The sequence below is a fragment of the Emydura macquarii genome, unplaced genomic scaffold (assembly GCF_026122565.2).
Source record: "Emydura macquarii macquarii isolate MOO-44397 ecotype Brisbane River unplaced genomic scaffold, CSIRO-AGI_Emac_v2 contig_2768, whole genome shotgun sequence".
NCBI classification, from domain to species: domain Eukaryota; kingdom Metazoa; phylum Chordata; order Testudines; family Chelidae; genus Emydura; species Emydura macquarii.
Genome location: NW_027132905.1, coordinates 12,580,700 through 12,601,094, shown reverse-complemented (window position 1 = coordinate 12,601,094; position 20,395 = coordinate 12,580,700). Strand labels below are relative to the sequence as shown.

The following is a 20,395-nucleotide window of genomic DNA, read 5'->3' as shown; positions in this document are numbered from 1 at the left end:
AAAGATACTCCCCTTGAGTTCTGTTGTTAATATGGGGATGTCAAGACATGTACTTTTCCAGCTAGACAATAACAATATTGAAGATCTACAGAGAATAAAACAAATGACCTTGCAACACTACCTGGGTGACACCCCTAGTCACCTCGCCTACCAGCGAGCATAGGCTCATTACAATGCTTCTGACATCAGCAGCTGATGAAGACATGGCAGGCAAAGTGCAAACACTGACTGTATCACCACATTGTGAGGCATGAGGCCAAAGACAGAGCGTCTTCAGCAACTAAGGAGATGATGTTTTTGGATGGTGGCCAAAACCTTTGATTCCTCTCAGCTCTAAAGAGCCCATAAAGGACTATATCCAGCCATCTGGATTTACAGCCATGGAACTTCAAACCAAAACAGATGTATCTGAGAGAGTGGAACTGAGGAATTGCAATTGCTTTGATAGTTCTTAATACTATGGATTCTGGTTAAAAACAAAAAACCAGAAGGTAGGTGCACCCAACTAATAGCTTATGTTTCGCAGTGGCCAGTACTAATGTTTTTTTGAGCAGGACCGGCAAACATATGACCCATGAGCTAGATCCAGCCCAGATGATGTAGTTATGTGACCCATAGGACATATTCAGATTCTCCATAATCTAAAATAAATGTTCATTTAAAAAATAGCCCTTGTGGCTACAGGGATAACCTTCCAAATGGAAAGATGAGGGTGGGAATGAAATATACAGGACTGGGAATTGGAATTGCTGAAAGGAGGAAATACAGAGGAAAAGAAGCCAAAGGAGACTCAAAGACTCCAAAACCAGAGGAGGCTCAGACAAGGGAGAGAGAAATCAAGAAAGGACAATAGGGTGGAAGGACCAGCAGGCCAAAGGGGAGCAGATTTTCCCATGAGTGATGAATGTGACAATAAGGCACTGAACAAATAACTAAATATTCAGTTACAGACACCTGCTAGTTAGAGAACACCTACTAATTAATATTGGGCCAACCAGCTGAACAGCACGAGATGGGGTTGTAGTGCTGCCACTTTAACTGATTGTGTACAACTTTTCTTTTCATGTATGTCTAGAGTGCTTGGAGCTCTGGATGGGTATTTTTTCTAATGGAGTTATTATATCTGAAGCAATAAATTAAATTCTAAATCTAGTTGAACCAGAGCTGAAAACCACATGCTTCATCTTACAGAGAGTTACTTCTGTGACTTCATTTCAGAATCCAAAGGAATCAGTCCAAAAAAAAGCACAGACTGCTCTCTTGTGTGAGCAGCTGTGTCTATTCTAAATTCTGCTGCACTTTTGCATCAATATATCAACCTGCCCCTTAAACTCTTTGGCTCCTAAATTGGTACTGCTACATGAACAGAGCCAGCAGTAGAGATATGTGGCATAGGTGAGATAGCAGACTTGCAATGGGTAGCGAAATGAGGAATGCCCTGCCTTGATCCCAAAGAGTCACTCCCACACTCTGGCAAGGGCAGAGCACTGAATGTGGGTCAGCCATGGACTGCTGATGCCGCCAGCTGGTAGGATGTGAATGGAACTGGGGGACTTGCAACCCATGAGTTTGATGGCAGACCACAGAGAGTGGAGAGACAATGTCTCTCTCTCACAACATTAAATGAGATTTTGGGGCCCAGCTGGGTCTGCACTGACTTCCTAAGTACTGCATCCTGCTTATCAGCTATGCTTGCTATGAAGTCTTCAGTTTTCAAAACTCTCAGGATTCAAGGGAATTGTGAAGGCAGACTGCAAAACGTAGGAACCAGGAAGGAGATGGTGTCACATCACCAGGCTGTTCAACATGCACAGAGAGGAACAGTAGCCTTGAACTTCAAATAGGCAAAACCTGTTCTGAGTGGGAGGGACTTTGCAGGCCTGACTAGACACTGTCTCAGGTGGACATTCTCAAACACTGGTTTGAGCCTTGTTGGTCAGACACAGAGCCTTAATGACACATCTGCCCCTTTTGCCCTTCCCTTTAGCACATTCATCTACAGATAAAAAAGCTCTTCCCAAGGGGTCTACTGAAAAAACAGACAACATTATGGAACAGCCATTGCCCCCTGCAGTCCCACAGCAGCTAACCCTTTGCGATCCACATCCAGTCAATCTACACGATTCCCTTCGCACTCTGACCAGCTGTTTGGATGGCTGTGTTGAAGTCTAAGCAACAACCAAGTTGTTTTATGAACTGCTGCGTGGAAAGTTAATACAAGAAAGGATATGAGGGGTGGGGGACAGGGATAAAATGCTGCTGCTAGCAGGAAACATAGCTGGACAGGCAAATTAAGACTAAAGGGAGAGCAACTAGAGACAAAATTTGAGAGGCGGCATGTGGCAGGTACAGGAATAAAAATGAACACACTGTTCAGCTATTTTTCTGAAGGTTATAGGCTGCATTTGGAAGACTGCCAAGATTTGCAGACCATATGAGTGAGGCACAAGCAACAGACCAGGTGAAATAAAAGCCCCTTTAAAGAAAATGCCCTACACAATTCCTAGTGTTCCGATCCCTGTGGTCTCCTGATCCCTCAGAGAACATGCTAATAAGAGTACATTCCCCAAAGTGGAATTCCCATCCCAGGTTCTTTTAGTTCAACAATAGCCTCCATCACCAGGACTGGTAATAAGCTGATTCCCTCTAATGCGGATTTGAAATACTTACCCATTAAGGTATTCAGTAGCTTTTGAACTCTGGAGTTTACTCCAACAATTCGGTAGAGCCCTTGCTCATTGATCCCTGGGAAAATAAAGAGGTTACTTAATTAGGGGAATGTCAAAAGAACTATTAACATTTCTTTCATTTCCTTGGCTTCTCTAATAGCTGCAGTAATTAAAGCTTCCCATCAGCTGCATGCAAAACTCTCAGCCTGACTGTTATAGAAAGAGTTGAGATTTGGTTTGATGTCTGGTTTTATGTATTTATTACAAAGTATTGTCTCCTGATCAGCTCAGGAATCAGAGGATGGTAGTGCTTGTTCTCCACAATATAGGGCAACAGGAAAGCATGGAACCACCAGAAACAAATATCATTTGATTGACGATGGGTGGATGGGTTGCGGAGACTTTCTGGTCAGGGACTGCGTCTTTCCATGTGTTAGTAGAGTGTGCAGCACAATGTGATTCTGATCCAAACTAGGGTTTATGGATGGTACAGAAATAAATAATATAGGACAACCACCACAGAACTATTTTTGCTGTTACAGAGACTACAGAGTCAAATGACCTGACTAACTAGAGCTGAATGTCCCTCAGTCTTATTGAAGGAAATGAGAGTCGAGGGCACTTTGACCTCTGCAGGCCTAAATAACTGTGGTGGCTTTGTTTGCCTTTTTTTTTTTAAACCAGAGTTTTAATCACAGCCAGGATGTTATTTGAACAGATAGCTTGTACTACGGACAGCAAGAAAATCTCAATAATGCAAACTATTTTTCGTCATTTAGGTAGCTACAAAACTTCACCAGCCTGAGACTCTTCAGTAACCACCCATACTCCTTGTCCTTCGGATAGGAGCCTCTGCAGCACTGCAGTCCCTGCAAAATGGCAAATACTAAGTTCCTAACACGACCTAATGTACTGAATTCCCTTACAGGTAGGATGGAGAGTCTAGTGGCTAGAACACTGGGGGCAGGGACTCAGGAGACCTGGGTTCAAGTTGTGACTCAGGGTACGTGCACATTGACAGCGGCACTGACGGCGCTGCAGGATCGATTTTGCGGGATTGATTGAGTGGCAGTGGAGACCTGCTCAATCCATCAGGAAGTTGACTAAATAAATTCACCCCCGCAAAAAGATTAATGCTGCATTGACGGGAAGGCATTTCCTATTGGCCCAGTGTAGTGGGGATGCCGTGCTAATTAGAACTTAGGAAGCTGACGAGAGATACGCTACTCTGTGTAGCTTGTGTATTTCCCGTCGACTGCCGCTGAATTTCGTGGCAAATGTAGACCATACCTCAGCCACAGATTTCCTGTGTGACCTCTCTTTTACCTATGCCTACCCCATCTGTAAAATGGGGATAACATTTCTCTACCTTTCAATGTTATTCAGAATTACATTTATTTATTTGAGAGGTGCACAGATACTACAGTGAAAAAGAATATTTATGTACACATGGTCTATGTGAGGAATTTTGTGAAAGGGCTAACATCCACATGTACTTACTATCCTGTAACTATGTATCTGCACATTAAATCATACGCAGATTAGACTTCAAATTAAATTCCCCCCTTATTTAAAAAAGCTTGCCCAACATTTCTTTGTTTATCCTTCTGGTTTTGATATCTGCTTAACACCTGTGTTCTACAATTATTCAAGCTAAAGTACATGCCCAGCTAGGGCATCTGTGTGATCCCATAAGGAAGTATATCAGACATGGTTCTCTGAGGGTTAATGAATCATTTCTGTGCACAAAAAGAGCAGATCAGCACAGACAATGCTAAAAACAGATGCAAGACCTTCCCTAAAAACAAGACCATCTGGTGAACTACTATACCTCTTGTTTCGACAGCATATATGCATTTCCTGATAATGCTGAAGCCGATATTATCCAACTGGGCAGCTGAAAGGAAAGAAAAAAATTGACAAAACACCTAGCAGTGGGGATGATTTCACAATGAGCACTCCATTCATCCAGCAGAATCATCTCAGAGATTGAAAGAGATATCGTATTGTGTTTTAAAAAATAATTTGGGGAGGTAAATTTGGTGTCCACAAAAGAGAGAGACTAATGCACTAGCTTTCATCAGGAACAATGCTTGCAAGTACACGGCACTGTTCATACACCTCATTTCAAAACCCCATGCTGTTCCAATCCTGGGCCTACCCACAGCTCTGCCAATATACGTCTCTCTTGACCTACAGCACTCCCTGAAATTCCAGTACCAGGTCCCGGCAGAGATGCAGGTTTGTACTTGTTCACTGCATTTGTTCAGGACCAGGATGATATCTCCTATATGGGACTTCTGGCTGGGAGGTCTGTCAGTCTCTCTTGTTTGCCACAAGTCACATTATTTCAGATAATCAGTCTCTAAACATTCAATGAGGTCCCTACCTTGCTTTGTACATCACTTATTTCCTTCTTAATCTCCATCCAGCTGAAACATGATTGCTGATGATGGAGGGGTGACTTTACCTTGAAGGTTTCCTTCTGTGCCAGATTTCTGTCTGCCTACATATTTGGGGGTTTTGGTTCTTTTGACTGATTTTCATGTTTTGCTTGGTTTTTGTTTGTTTGTTTTTTAATTGTATGACAGTTTGGTACACTTTTGATGGATGTCCTATAAAATGTGCTAAATAAGCAACTGGAGAAGAAAGAAATGTGACCAAAGGGAGCTTGGAAGGAAACAGCTGAGAGAGGTTGGAAGAGAAAAACAGGATTCAGAATGTATTTCAATGAAGAGAGAATGGGAGGAGGAAGTAAAAGAGGAGGTGAAGGTATGTAGCAGTGAGTGTTAACCCAGTGAAGAGAGACTGGAGGGATGGAGTACTTTGGCAACAGAAGAAGGGAAGAGGCGAAGCGGGGGCGGGGGGGGGGGGAGGGAAGTATACGAATCACTGGCTGAAACAATGAAGGGTTCAAAACTCTTTAAAGCGATGGTTTCCAAACTTCACCCCATGGCCCACTGTGCAGTTGGTAGTGATCCAAGAATTCATGGGGTGCTGAGATTACATTTAGCATAAAAGTAGACTTTTCTCAAAGAGAACAAAACACCTATCCACCTTAAAGACGCTACATAATATTTCCCTAATACGGTAAGCATGTCTGATGAGTTCTGCAGAATGGTTCAATGGTTGTGGAGAATCACAAAGAGGAGGAGAGGTTTCCACAAGACACTCTCTATAAAAAATTTTGATAACCCATGACATAAATCAGCAGGAGAGATCTTATACTGTGAATGGTTGGTTCTCCTTCATTGTCCAGGAAGGAACACAGCTAACCGTAGTCATGACTGACACAAGCAGGATTCCAACCTTAGACAAAAGCTAACCATTCCCCTGCTGAGCCACTTTGCATCCTAGGGGACTTTATATTATTCAATTAAATGTTTTTGAGTTCCAGGCTGTAAAATGCCCACAATTTTCCCCCTTGGAGACTGCACACAATACAACTGATTTCCCTCCTTCCTTTGCAGACTTGCTTGTGAAAGCAGAGTCCCTTCGTTTATTAGCATTAATTAAATACTTATTCTGTGCAAATTAGAATGGCCTGAAGGCACCTGACTCTGAGCCTGAGAGTAAGATCTAAAACCTCCATACTAATGGAATATAACATTCAATTAACTCACGCTGCTGCAGTATTTCAAATTTAATTTAAATGGAGTTACTAATACTTGTACCAAAACACCTGCCGGGATCCTGAGGAAATATTTATCCCTTAGTCAGCTCTCAATCAGTACATGGGACATGCTGCCTGCAGTCAGCTATTTGTCAAGTAAAATTACTTCTTAGTTGCAAAGATTTGAGAAATATGTAGAACCCATACTGAAAGTGCATTCAAGAGTGTGCAGAACTTCATGCACAGCTTAAAATTCCTATTATAGAGGAAGCATGATCTAGTGTTTACAGCAATGAGAAGACAGGAGAAATGGTGTTTATTCCTAACTCTGCCACAGATTTTGGACAAGTCATTTAACATCTCTCTGCCTCAGTTTTTCCATCTATGAAATGGGAGATAGAATACTTCCCGACAATGCCTCACACAAGGGTTGTGAAACAGAATTCAATAATATTTTTAAAGCATTTTGAGGTCTTTGGGTGAAGGAAACTAGAGCACTATTATTTACAAAACAGCTGATTTTATTTCCTCCTACACAAATACAGGTGAATATCAAATTTCAAAGACAGAAAACTGTACTCCTTCTGGAGTCCAATAGGAAAGGTTCCAGAGTCCAGAACTCACGGTGGCTTCACAACAGGAGCGGTGCAATATATTTCCTTTATCCCTGCCCTGACATTTGGTAATTTGGTAAAGCACACCAAAGACACTTCTGGTTCATGGTAATAGTTTGTTGGTTGTCCGTAGCTTGTAAGGTGTAGCTCCCTTATTAGTTAATTTTACCTCTCACCTCAAGTCGTCTGCTCATTTGTTTTTAAAGTTCTGTGCTGATACCATTACTCACATGATGAATGGCAAGAGGGAGAGAGAGAGAGACAATACAACTTCTCTAAATTCATTTTTCTGAGAAAACCTGCTGAAATGCTGAGCCAGCACACACACAAGTTGAAGAATGCTCACATTACAGGACATGCATAAGGTCTACAACGTTCATAGGTCTTGCTAACTGCTTCATGAGTCCTTTAACAGTGCAGCTATTCCCCAGGAACAGATACAACAGACTTCTGGGGTACTGTGTTTTCATTTAGGCTCAATAGAACAAATCAAAACAGATCAAAGCTATTAGGTCCACTGCGCATCTCTCCTGCCACACTACTCCACAAACCTTAGGTACTCGATATAAAATATATTGGATACAGCTGGCCCACAACTACTTTGACAGTCTTTAACAGCAGCAAATTATATTTTAAAAAAGGCACAGCAAAACCAGGGGTGCCTGACTAGTGATTTGGAATGCCTTGGATTTCAGGTGCTCAACACTGCAAAAGGGGCCTGATTTTCAGAAGGACCTCCTCAAATTACTGGTCAAAGTTTAGGCTGGGATGTTTTTCACCATCAATTTGGCCTACCCTGAATTCCCTCCATCCCCTCAATGTGTGACCTTTCCTCACTCACCTGTGGCTTTAGTTAAGTTCCTTCCATGTTTGATATTGAAAATGTGAAGGTTATAAAAGTGCATTCTCTTCCCCCTCCCTGCAATTTATTCCCACTGCTGGAGATTCATCCTAAGCCCACTGCAACACTCAGTACTGAGAGAGTTACCACTAAAGGGATCATAGCAACACCTTTCAACAGTGTTTGCCAAGACAGAGTGAGGAAGCAAGAGCAATAGCAATCCTGCCAGATGAAAGTGACAGAGTATAATCCTCCCAAGCTGTAGAGTCAGCTCTTTAGATTCCTTGTTGAGCTCTGGATCAGGAAAGGTCAGGGATTTATTTGCAATCTTTGCATCTTTATGTTCTCTAGAAATATCTAATTCAATAAATATCCAGGCAGCCTATTTATCCTTTAATTTGACTTTCAATGAGCACCATAAAAAGCCTGATTTCCAATTTCTCTCACAGAAGCTTCTTTTTATCTCACTTGTTTACTCACTGACTTAGCTCAGAGATAACCCATCATAGATGCATCTGGAACTACTAATGCCATGATTCTTAATACCCACACCATTCACCCTAGGCAGCTCAGTGATCTGTAGCACTAGGCTTCAGCTAGATTTCCCCCAAGTCAGCAGTCAATTCCCCATTTAGATGCTGCTTGCTAATGTCTGATAATTTGGAAGTGGTGGTGGAATCCATGTGTGTGACTGAGTCTGTTGCATTTAGAACTAGCACAGTGAGCTATGGGTCAGGAGTTGGAGGGCAGTGGCAGCAGAGAGCGCGATCCCTCCCATCTGCCCTGGGTGTACATGGTGGCCAACATGCTTCCCAATTCTGTATGAAAAAGGGTGCTCCTCATCTCTGTCCTGTATCTCTCACTCATCTTATTTATTTCCGTTTAGAAGTGCAGAATTGCATAAATGAAGGTAACAGTGTCATTTACCAACAGAAACTGAGCTTCTGCTCTAATTATACATTCATGTTGCGCCTCATCTTGCGGCTGGCAGTGAAGATATGGTATATGTAACCAAACTCATTTCAGGAGATTGGCTTGCCTCAGTATTTTCCTGTGACCCTCTTCAGTGGATGGATGTGAGTCGAGCACACACAATCACAGTCATGCACACATACAATACTGTTATTGCAGGAGAGGTATTCCAATGCACAACTGACTAGGGTATCAATCCAACATAGTATTCACACTATCATCTGGCATAAAGATATTTTAATCAGCATTTGACAAGCATCACCATTATTCCAGCTTTTTTGCTAACTAAATACAAACCACTTATCCTGCCTTATATTTATCCTGTCTTATGCAACATCTTGAACTCCTTCAGTTGGGCCAGTCTTATCTCGTATTTTTGCCATGTCAATTACTTCTATTTAATTCCAACATTTGATGTTGATAGTTACTTGAGCATAGGGAAAGAGGGAAGAATACTGAACCAATTCTGCCCAGCCTCAGGATGGTCTTGCTGAATCCAGACTTACAAATGTCACGCCACACCAGCGACACAAGATCAATCAGATTCCTCTGCAGACCATGTTATACAGCTTTGTGTTTTACAGTAAAAAATAAAAAACTATCTCAAAGAGTTCTACAGAATTAAACACTAATGGAGAGAGACAGATAGACAGACATCAGGAAAAATGAGGTTTCGTTTGAGATTTAAAAGATGAAAAACTGATGAGATGCCAAGACGACAGGGAAGAGGAGCTGCAGAGGAGAGAACTCTCATTGAACATACTCACAGCAGCTGGAGGAAGGACAGAGAGCAGGTCACTGTGGGATAAGTGAAGAGAGCGAGGTGGTTTGTAGAGAGACATAACGTCTATGAAGAGTTTATAACACTAAGGTGGACAATTTTGAACCAGCTCCTGAAGTGAATGAGGAGCCGGTGGCGTTGGAGAAGGAAGAGGATGTATTCATTCATCTTCTTCCATGTACCAAGTCCAAATGGCCCAGAATATTTGTTTACAAAGAGCAGAGCAGGGCAGACCAGGACAGGTCTTCTGGGTTTTGCTAACCAAAGAATTAAAATACACTTTGTGTTAGAAGTTCATTGAAACTCATTTCCACCCTCCTCTCTCCTCCTCCCGCTGCATCACTCATCTCTCAAGTCACTCCTTTTACTCCTTAAGCAGAGAAAGATAAATCACCTTACAGGATGCTGGCCATCTGGCCACTTACTAGCTTATAAAATCCAATGGCTCTGTAAACTAAGGCAGCATCCAAGAAGCAGACTTCAGTACAACATCCTCAGTCTCATTCAGACCACTGCAATTGGGCAATAAAAAAGTTTTGTTGGCTCTGGGAATCAGGACCAAGATTACATAGAAGCCATCAATCACTGAATCGATTTTAAAATCTTTGTAGGGAGATTCTATACCCAGGATCAGATGGCAAATAACCTAGCCAACAGCCTAGTCTCTGGTGCTCCCTGTCCCTGGAATCAGTTTGAATATAGCTTATGATATATACAGTTCAATTCATACACGCTTTTTAAAGGATACTAGACCACAGTTGTATGTTTGAACACATGAGCAGTTGATTTAGTCTGGGTTACCATATGAAAATAATTGACACAGGACAATTTAAGAATAATACTTTACTTTTAAGTATACACCTTTCACCTGAGGATCTGGGTGCACTTTACAAACAACAAATGCAGTCTATGAATCAGGCAAGCAGCACTCTCCATATTTGGCAGATACAGAATCTGTAAGGAGAAGATACTGAAAGACAGGCATCTTTGCCCAGGCCTTCCCAACTGCTTAAATCCTAAATTCTCCGTTGACTAGTGAAGCTGCAGGCAGAGAAATACGGCATTTGATCTCCTCTCAAAAGCCTCAACTTAAGCTTTGGAAAGCATCCCAATATCTTGGTGAGAAGGGCCACTAAGAGTATGCCTACGCTGCAGTTAAAAACCCACAGCTGGCCTGTGTCAGCTGACTTTGGCTTGTGGGGCTCAGGCTAAGATGCTGTTTAACTGTGGTGTAGAGATTCAGGCTGGGACTACACTCAGAGCTTTAGGACCCTTTCCCCTCATGGAGTCCCAGGGCCCAGGCTCCAGCCCAAGCTTCAAAGTCTACACTTCAATTAAACATCCCCTTTGCCCAAGTCAGTGGACACGGGCCAGCTGCGGATGTTTATGTGCAGTATAGACATACAGCAGTAGTAATAAGTCCACTTAGGGTAACAAGTCACTTTTTCCCAAAGGTACACAGAAAGTCCATGGCTGGGAATAGAAGCCAAGAGGGAACAGAGAACCAGCTAACCCACTCTCTTCCCTCCAGAGCATGAGTACACTGTCTCTACAATGCCACCAGAATGGAGGTCTGACTAGGACTTAGCCATACTACCAACCAAATACTGGGTACCACATTTACCCGTATTGCCACTGCATTAATGCTCTCTGGCAGACATTGCAAATACAAAAGGTGCTGCTAGACCAAGTTGTAATCTCTCTCGCCTTCAGCAGGGTCAGACCCTGGTTTACGTGGCACAGAGCCCCAGGCTGTAACCTACATAGTCAGTGAAGGAATCAATTAAACCTTGCTTTGTCGCTGTGTACCTAACGAACCAGCTGTTAAACATGCCTCGTCTCAAACTAATATACTGCAGCTCCAACTCAGTGAATTTAGAGCCTGGCTCGGACAATGCAAGCGGCACTAATTATACCACTCAAAGGCAAGGCTAAGACAAGTTAGTAGCACTGCCTAGCCCACCTAGGTGTCTAATTACCTGTAATTGCACCATCTTGTATCACTCACCACTTCTACAAAAAAACCAAAAAAACTAACAAGGTATGTAAATCTTGCCTTGGAGAGGGGAAAAATAGTTGAGAGAGGAGCAAGAGAGTGGGGCTAAAATCATTTTCTATTTATCAGCAGCAGTGGCTGGCAAGGACAGTAAGAGAAGCCATGCTACCACAGGCCGCTCAGTCAGCTGAATGTCAGACCTATCAGATGAAGGAGCTCAATGTCAGAAGTAAGTCTGAAATTCCCCATTAGTGTGTATACCCCTTCTCAGATTCAGTCAGGGAAAACATTCTATTTATAAGCCACACACCAGCCAGGATCCCACAGCAACAAAAGGCTATGATCACAAGGGGTTTTCATCTTAGTTACCGGCTGCCTTAAAATGGCAACAGAACTCTCATCCTCCTGCCCTCCACACTCCAGTTCTCCCTTAGCTCACACCCTTAAAAAAGCTGCCAGGGATCTGTTCAAAGAGTTAGACACCCATGGGAGCGAAGGAAACAGATTGTGTGTAAATACACTTGCCTGTCATAAGTAGCCAAAATGAATGTGAAGGGTTCAGACTGCCCCTCAAGAAGGCCCCCCCAGATTTATTAGGGCACTGTGTATGGAGAGATCAAGCCAGGCATTGCAGAGCCAGTGAAGGCTTTGCAAACTTAGCGTACCTTAAACAAAGGGAATGATGTAGATTTAGAAAATACAAATGAGCGTGGAAAGCTTTCCAGGGGCGTGTGACCTGAACTCTGCCATTGCCAATGTGCAATGTGTTTTAAAAGTAATAATAAAAACTACTATCATTTTGCAACCTGACCATTTAAGGGAGGTCACAGGTCCAGGTTAAGGTTCTGACTGATCTTTGTTCTCTTCCCCCTGATAATTTCTCTGTGCCTTATTTTGCCCAACTGTAAAATGGGGATAATAGCACTCTGAGCTCCTCTGAGGCGTCATATAAAGACAAAGTATTACTCCTTCACACAGCCTTTTGTGAACATGAAGCACTATGTCAGTGCTGGGTGTTCATCATTTTGCTTTACACGGAAGCACAATAAAAATACCAAATGTGATTTAAAAAAACAAAAACAAAAAAACTACCTGCAGCCAATAACCAGGAAGTCAAAAGTCCATGTCAGGAAGAGGGAGGCAGGGGAGTGGAGGAGCAAGAGCTGCTGCAAGAAAAAGCATTTGCAAACATTCCCTCCCTTAGTTTCTACGATATATCAACAGTGAGAGGTGCTCCCAGGCAAGAGTGAAGATAGGTTCCTGTCTGCGACAGCTTACAACTGAAGTATTTACTTGTTTAAAAAGAAAGAGCTTGCTTCAGTGTGCCCAATAATCTTGGGTGCATTTTAGAGCTTTGAGTAGCTACAATATGGATGATATCCATGCTAACCCAAACTTACTGAAAAATGGTCCAACTAAGAGTTTTGAGACACAGAAGGTGAGAGATGGGACAAGGTGCAACTGCTACTCAGAGGAGCAATGGGAGTGCTCTTCTGACTCCAGAATGCATTGATTGTCTGAGCTATGGGAGTTAACAAGCCTTTAAGATTAATCTTTTGGGGCTCTTTTTCAGAGACCTGATTAGGCAGGGTCTTTCCAGTGTATCTATTGTCACTGGTGGCTCCATAAGAGAGACTTTTACACTGCAGGCTGGTCTTCTGTGCCGTTCCATTGGTTAATTGGAGAGAAGAAAGGACTGTTGTGGTTTATTTTTGTGTTTATAAATAAAATATCAGTAATATAAAAAAAAAAAAAACATACTTGTTTTTTATAATAATCACTATCTTGTATCCAGCTCATAAACAGTGCTTTACAAACTGAGGTAGATCATAATCATCATCCCAATTTAATGGATGGGGAAATCTGAGCATCATGCTCCAGTGCAGATGAGTCAAGAATTAGTCTCACCTCCCAGTCCCTTTCGTCTCATTCGAAATGTTCCATTATTACAGTCAAATATAAGCAACAGACATGGCCACATCAGTAATTACTGCATGCTGTGATGGTGTGCAGGGCAATTCCTGTTCGCAGCACCTCCTCCTCACTAGTACAGTCAGTGACACCATTTCACAATGCATTAGTTTTCCCAAGCAACAAGGTCTTGCTCTTAAAAATAATAAATAAAATAATAATAATAATACTTACTGCCTTCACTTTGATTGTCTTTGTTCGAGTTGTAGACCTGGAAAATAGAAGGGAAGTCTTTAACCTTTTAGTTATATAAAGATTCCACATGCAGTTTCTAGAACAATTATTTGCTATTCTTTATATTACGGAAATGCCTAGAGGCCCCAGCAAAGATTAGAGCTCCTTTGTGCTAGGTGCTGTGCAAACACATAGTAGGAGACGGTCCCTGCCCACACGAATGTACAACCTAAATAGACATGACAAAGAATACAAGAAAGCCAGCATTATCATCTCCAGTTTATAGGGGGGAAACCAAGGCAGTGTGAGATTAGGCAACCTATCCAAGTTCACACATGGTCTGTGTCAGAGCCACACACACAGGTCTCTTGAGTCCCAGTGCAGTATTTTAACCATAAGACCATCCCTTCCTCAACAACTCTGTCTTCAGTGCATGGGACTTTCATGTTACCAAAGATGTGTCTTGATGGGCACAAATCCTGTTAGCTTAAAGTAGCAGTTAATTGACTCTTTTGTCGATTAAGAGGGAGCCTGCCCTACAACCCAGGCAGCTAACGTGGTTTCAAACATGCCAGCCTGCATCTTGGCAGGGCATTTTAATCATGTTAAGATAACGCAACATGGTTGAAACATGTCCTTTCATCAACACTGTGTGCGTGTGCACACATGTGGAGTGTTTCCTGAACAGCAAGTCGTGAGAAGGTTCTAGATGGGTCACAGGCCCAGTACAGAGGGAAAGAGGTTGGATGGAGTGCAAGTCTATCCCACACTCAACCAGCAGCAGCCGCTCCTGTCTCATGGGACTGGGCCTGGCTCCTTGCTCTGGGTGTTGTGACCTGACACACAGGGTCCCAGCACTACTCAAGTTTAGCCCAGGCACCCCTCTATCATGACAGAGGAGCAACTGGGCCAAATTTAGTCAGTGGCGTTGTGACCTGGCACAAGGGGCCCTGGTGCTACTCAGGGTCAAACCTGAGTGGCACTATGACTCTGTGCGCCAGGTCGCAACAAGTGAAGAGTTGGGACAGGAGACCTACATGGTGGGGTGAGTGCAGGGCAGGCTCACTCCCCAACCACTCTCCACACCAGGCCACACTAAGGTGTGAAGCTCCTTCACAAGTGAGAGGAGAAGTCTGAGAAATCGGTTTGATCACAACACAGTGCAGGCTGTCGTTCCAATTCTTAACAGCTGAGAAAGGAAAGTTTTCAGGGACCTCCCCCGCCATTCGACAGAATACTGGCAGCAAGATGACAGTCAGCACTGGGACGTGTATCTGAGGGAGGTGGGGAGAATGCAGAGGGAGCTCATACCAACCTCATGATGAGAAGTTTCCTTTAAAAAGTACCCTGGCCTCCCCTGCTGCCGACCGACACAATACATCATCTCAGCGTGGCAGGTGTCATGCACAGACTACAGCTGGCTTTGGGCTGGGAGGCTGCCTGCTTGCTCTCAGTGTTCTGATGTGGTTACTTCACTGCAGTCAGGTTCCTGGGACCAGAGCTCTGAAGAAACCACAAGGCCTATAAACTAAACTACAGTCTCTCCTTCAAAGTAACAGCAGTGTTTAAAACAAGACACATGACATTAACCAAAGCAAGAATCCAATCTTACTGTTTGGTAGCTCCTGTCTCTTTCTTTTCCCTCAGTTTCCTACCACCTCTTGCCAAGTATGTCTTAACTTGAACTGTAAACTCCTTGGAAGTCATGACAGTGGATCAAATCATTGCCCCACTGAAGTTAAAAACAGACGCTAACTTCAGTGAGGCCAGGACTGCACGCTTTCTCTTTTGTCTGTAAATCACCATCTGCATTTATTGCAACTGCACAAGCAATAAAGTTTCGCATTTTTAAAGAACAAAAGAAAGGGGGCTGGGGAGCATGTCTGGTCAAAGTCATCTGACAAGAAAACTAACCTGCACTCAGCAGTGCTCTCCCATGTGGCTTGTGGATCTTGGAAGGCTCGCCCTTAGAATAAATACACCTTCAACACTTAAACGTCTGATCAATGAGCAAGAGGCTCCTTGGGGCACATGCAACCAGCTGTTCAGCGGATGTGTCATTGATCTAGGTTTGGGTTTGATTTGAGTAAATGAGCCTAGGAGAATGAACTTTGTAACATAACTAAGCGAGGAAGCCAGTCCAGCCTGCAACGGGCCATGCAAGTAAGTGGGTGAGCACGTAGGTGTGCAAAACAGTAAAACTGGTAACTATGCAGGATACAAGTCCTTCAAAGGAAACCAATCTCTATTAATTAACCTTCTTGTCTTTTCTCCCCTCCCCAGCTAAGAGGTCAAAAGGAAAAAGCACCCTTTCATTCTTATAGTGAGGCACATGCTCTACCTTCCTTGTTGACTTGGGCACCAGGCCTGAGAACTGTGATGAGTTTTAGGAGAGAGAGAATCAGGACAAGGCACATTGATTTACACTGAAACCTTATGTACTGAACCAAATGCTGCAATTAAATACAGATACCCCCCCCCCTTTTTTTTTAAATCACTTGTCTTTTGCAATATTTTTATTTAAATATAGCTAAGCCATTTAAATTGATGTATCTCTGGGGAACGTTAAGAGAATATCAAGTTATCATTCCTAGAATTCTTGTGCTGGTAACCCTTACCACCATAGCATGGGCCTTATTGAGAAATCACAGTAGCATTCCTAGGAATTATACTGATATGGAAGTTCCTGGAACAACACAAAATTGAGGGACCAAACTGGGTAGGCACACTGCTCCTTTTGTGCTAGGATCCCAGCAATTTTGACTATAACATTTCCCAACAAATATACTTCTCCCTCTGAGGCACCCAATTCCCATAGTACCTAGGCACCAGAAACTAACTACAGTACATGACACTTGAAAATTAGAGATTCCTTTGCCAAGAGAGAAACTATTTGTTTTAAACATATAAGCGTGAGGAATTACTCGACAGAAAAAACAGCTGAAATCAACAAAAGCATTGTTCTCCAGGGATAACATGCACAGCAAAGAAAGTAAAATAAGTGAAGACAAGCAGGAAAGTGAACAGAAAAAGGAAGATAATGTGAAGTCTGACTTTCCCAAAAGCGCCCCTCCCTCTGTCTCCAAAAAATCCACTCTCTCAAGCATCTGTAAGGGGAGGAGGAAGCAAAGCTGGAGGTTAACCCCTTGTTCACTGACTCATCCAAAGTTCTAGTTTTCACACACATCCGCGGCTGTCCAAATGCACATCTCACTGGATCCCACATAATTAAAGCTACAGATGGAGTTTTGTTTGCCTGCATGTATTTTTTTTCAAAACTGGTCATATACAACAAGGGTGACTGTGATTGAAACTAATTTTTAAAAGAAAGGGAAAAAAGAAGGAAAGAAGATTTCAGAGACACATTGGGTTTGTCTACAGTGCAGCTGGGAGAGTGCCCCCCACACCCACGCTAGCTCGGCTTGCGCTCTCGCACTAAAGGTAGTAGGTGGATGGTGCACCACTTGCAATTGTTCAGGCTAGCCCAACCCAGGATGTAGGGTGAGTCCAAGCTTGGGTGGTCAGTCTGAGCCTCTGCTAGTGCCACAACATCAGCTCGAGCTGAACTAGCACGAGTCTATCCCAACTGGGAGGCTTGCTTCCAGCACAGCGTAGACATACCCTATAGTACATTGATGGTATTAACAGCAAAGCATCTGCACAGAGTAAAAAAGGGCATTTGTATTTCCGTTTGTCATGAAGCTATAAAATGATATGCGGCCAATCCTTCATCTCGCTCATTACAAAAAGAAATTCCTCTCAGTCTGTTAAACCTTTAGCTCGATTCTCTAATATTCATGCTTTTTGCTGACTGCCATTGTTGACGTAATTCTGCAAAAAGCCCTGCTTTTAAAAGGGAATTCCTTGCAGTGTGATGAGATTCCTCCAGTATTTTGGAAACAGAACTTTTGGGCCACTTTATCCACTGTTGCAAAACCTCATGTTTCTCTTTCTAAAAATCCCTGAATGACACCACAAGGTCTCCTTTTCCTCAGGGAGAGGGTTTGGAATATACATGATTCCATTTTATTTCAAATTCAATATGAAAAATCCAGCACCATCCAAAATATAAGGAGAAATGTTCAGCCTTCTCCCATGCAGAACAGGCACATGTGTTTAAAGTGCCCAATATTCTTTGAAGAGAGGTGTTTAGTAGGACAAGAACCAGTTTCCAAGTTTGGAGATAGTTCTGTTAATGGATTATTCAAAACGTTCAAACGCTAGGTTCTGCTAGTGCCTTAAGGACTATCCATCTGTCTCCCTGTCAGAAATGTTGTTTAGTGCATCCAAAACTCTGCTGGTATGAACTAGTAGAGGTCCCCCTTTTGGGTCTTGGCATAGCATCCCTTGCTCTTGCCCAGATCAGTTTTTAGATATGTGAATATATCAGTCTCTTCGAACAAACTCTGGATATTTGCACACAAGCCCGGTGCATTACATCTACCTGTGTAAATGAAAGTTGGTTATTGGATGGATCTATGCATGAAACCTCCAGTTGAATTAGATGGTAGAGCAAATCAGATATTGTGTTTTGAGTTTGGTGGTCAGGGTTATGTTAATGCAAAATGCCACACATTCTTTCCCCGTCCTTTTTTTTTAAGCCAGACATCAGCTTGGCTTTTAATGGTCCACTACCAAAATGTTCAATACAGCACAGAAAGTTGATATATTACTAAGTAGATTGTTTTGCCTCCAGTGCTCCTAAGATGGCCCAGGGCAAACCTAGAAAAATAAATGTCCATCTCCAGGGGCAGAAGCACAAAAGATAAATATGGCAATTCACTAGGAGACAGAACCTACATTGCAGCCAAGGCAAAACTAAGAGATGTTTTGATAAATGGTGAAAGTTAGACTTGAGTAGATTGTTAGTCCGATTTATAACCACTTGGTGATACATAAGGAAGTCTAAGCAAGTGTAACCGATACCTTCCATTTCATCAGCATTTAAATTAAATGAGATTTCCTATTTTAAATGAACACCTTCTAGCACCCTTTTAACTGCTTTTCTTGCTACACTTTCTCCTGACCCCTTCAGCTTGCTATTAATACCATTTTAAACCTCCTCCAGTTTCATCTTTGTTTGGCCTAAAACTGCCAGTTAAGAGACTATTTCTCTGAGAGTTTAAAAGATTGCAACAGTCTGAGATACATGTGAGCAACAACTGCCATAGCAAGGCCTTGCAGCTATTTAAAGTCTTAGCTCAGCAAGAGACTTATGCATGTACTAAAGTGTTTAACTAGATCAATGCATCTGGAGATTGAATGGTCAGATCTCTTGCAGGTCAATTATGGTGCCTGTTTGTGTTAGCAGGATTTCATTATTGTTAGCCCCAAGTGTCCAAAAATCGATGAATCAGGACTGAAATGCACCACAATCATGAGACTGGCTTAAAAATCATGAGACTTTTAAAAAAATAATAAATTTGTGGTTCTTTTTATTTGCCTTCTTGTTTCATAGCCTGTGACAAGAGTGGGATTGCTCTGTAATAATTGATGAATACCATTCTGTGATGAAGTTATTGGGATATTCACTTGTATGAACAGGTCTGTTCAACTTAATAGCAAGCTGCTGGAAAAGCAATAGGAAACAGGGCAATGACTCATCTATCTACCCGCTCATAAAGGGACCATATAAGACCATTCATTCTGTGTTCTATCTCTGACTCCCTGCTGAACTCACCAGATGAGATTGCCAAGTGGCTCAATGCTCATGAACTGAGAGAATGAAGAACTTTGACCAAAAGAAATCTCTCTCTATAGGGAAGGTGGAAGCTGCTGGAGAGAATTATGGGAAAACAGCCTGACAGACTACATAGGTTGGGGCGACAGAGGAAGTGAGGCCTGCTTTAGGGTCTCTACCAAAAGATGGAGGGATTCTAGGTAAGATAGACAAGCATATAGACCATTTGTTGTTTTAAAATCCTTTTTTCTCTTATGTTATGCTCCCTACTATTAAGATTAAACAATACTTTGGTTTAAGTAGACGACCGTGTCTGGTCATGCTATTTACTATCAGTCACAGACATCCGAAGGGAAGAACTGCAGGTACCAAACCCTGGAAAAAGCATAGTTAATACACAAGGTACATCCAGTGTTCAAGGTCTGGTCGATGAGAGGGAGAATCCATTTCAATACCAATAAACCAATTAGATTTACTGGTATTGAAATGGATATTGAAACTGACCTGACTGCTATCCTAGTGAATTTTTTGAGATTTTCTGGAAATAATTAGCTGGAAATAAATAGATTTGCATGTTAACAGGACAGAATATAAAGTATAAATATTCAGTCATACTGCAAAATACTCCTGAGTTATTTTCTCTACTTGTAAAATACCCTGGCTAAATATGTGATAGCTCTAACTCAGAGGTTCTTCGAGGTAATCATTTCACAAAAAATAAAACAAATCAAAACACAGATAGGAATAAGAAAACTACCAGCTATCTCTGTTTATTTTCCTCACTTTCCACTACTATCCACTTCCACAAGCTATAAAGTTTGGCAAAGAAAATGTCTGCTTTTGGGCTAAGAATCTGTGTCCTATATCTCATCCTGTGAAACAGGTTTAGTTGAAGAAGCTAAAACTCTTCAAACAGAGCTTAATGAGTAACCTACAGACAAATCACTAACATACAGCACTGCAGTCATAAAACCATAATGTCCTCCCTAATTATTCCCATCTGATTGTATTTCAAGATTCAAGAAAGTCTTCAGTAGGAATTTCAGAACTGGTGTTAATAGAAGGATGGAAATCCACTGTCCAC

At 42.3% G+C, this 20,395-nt stretch overlaps 1 protein-coding gene across 2 annotated transcripts in view; it reads right to left on the bottom strand.

Annotated features, from left to right (window-relative positions):
* Positions 1 to 20,395, bottom strand: part of ARHGAP26 (Rho GTPase activating protein 26) — a 306,079-nt gene that overhangs the window by 130,676 nt on the left and 155,008 nt on the right. For both annotated transcript variants that reach the window (XM_067567247.1, XM_067567246.1), the window contains exons 12-14: positions 13,632 to 13,668; positions 4,501 to 4,566; positions 2,671 to 2,745 (exon numbers count right to left, since the gene is read on the bottom strand). In XM_067567247.1, the coding sequence (XP_067423348.1) occupies positions 2,671 to 2,745; positions 4,501 to 4,566; positions 13,632 to 13,668 (178 nt within the window). The remainder of the gene's footprint in view (positions 1 to 2,670; positions 2,746 to 4,500; positions 4,567 to 13,631; positions 13,669 to 20,395) is intronic.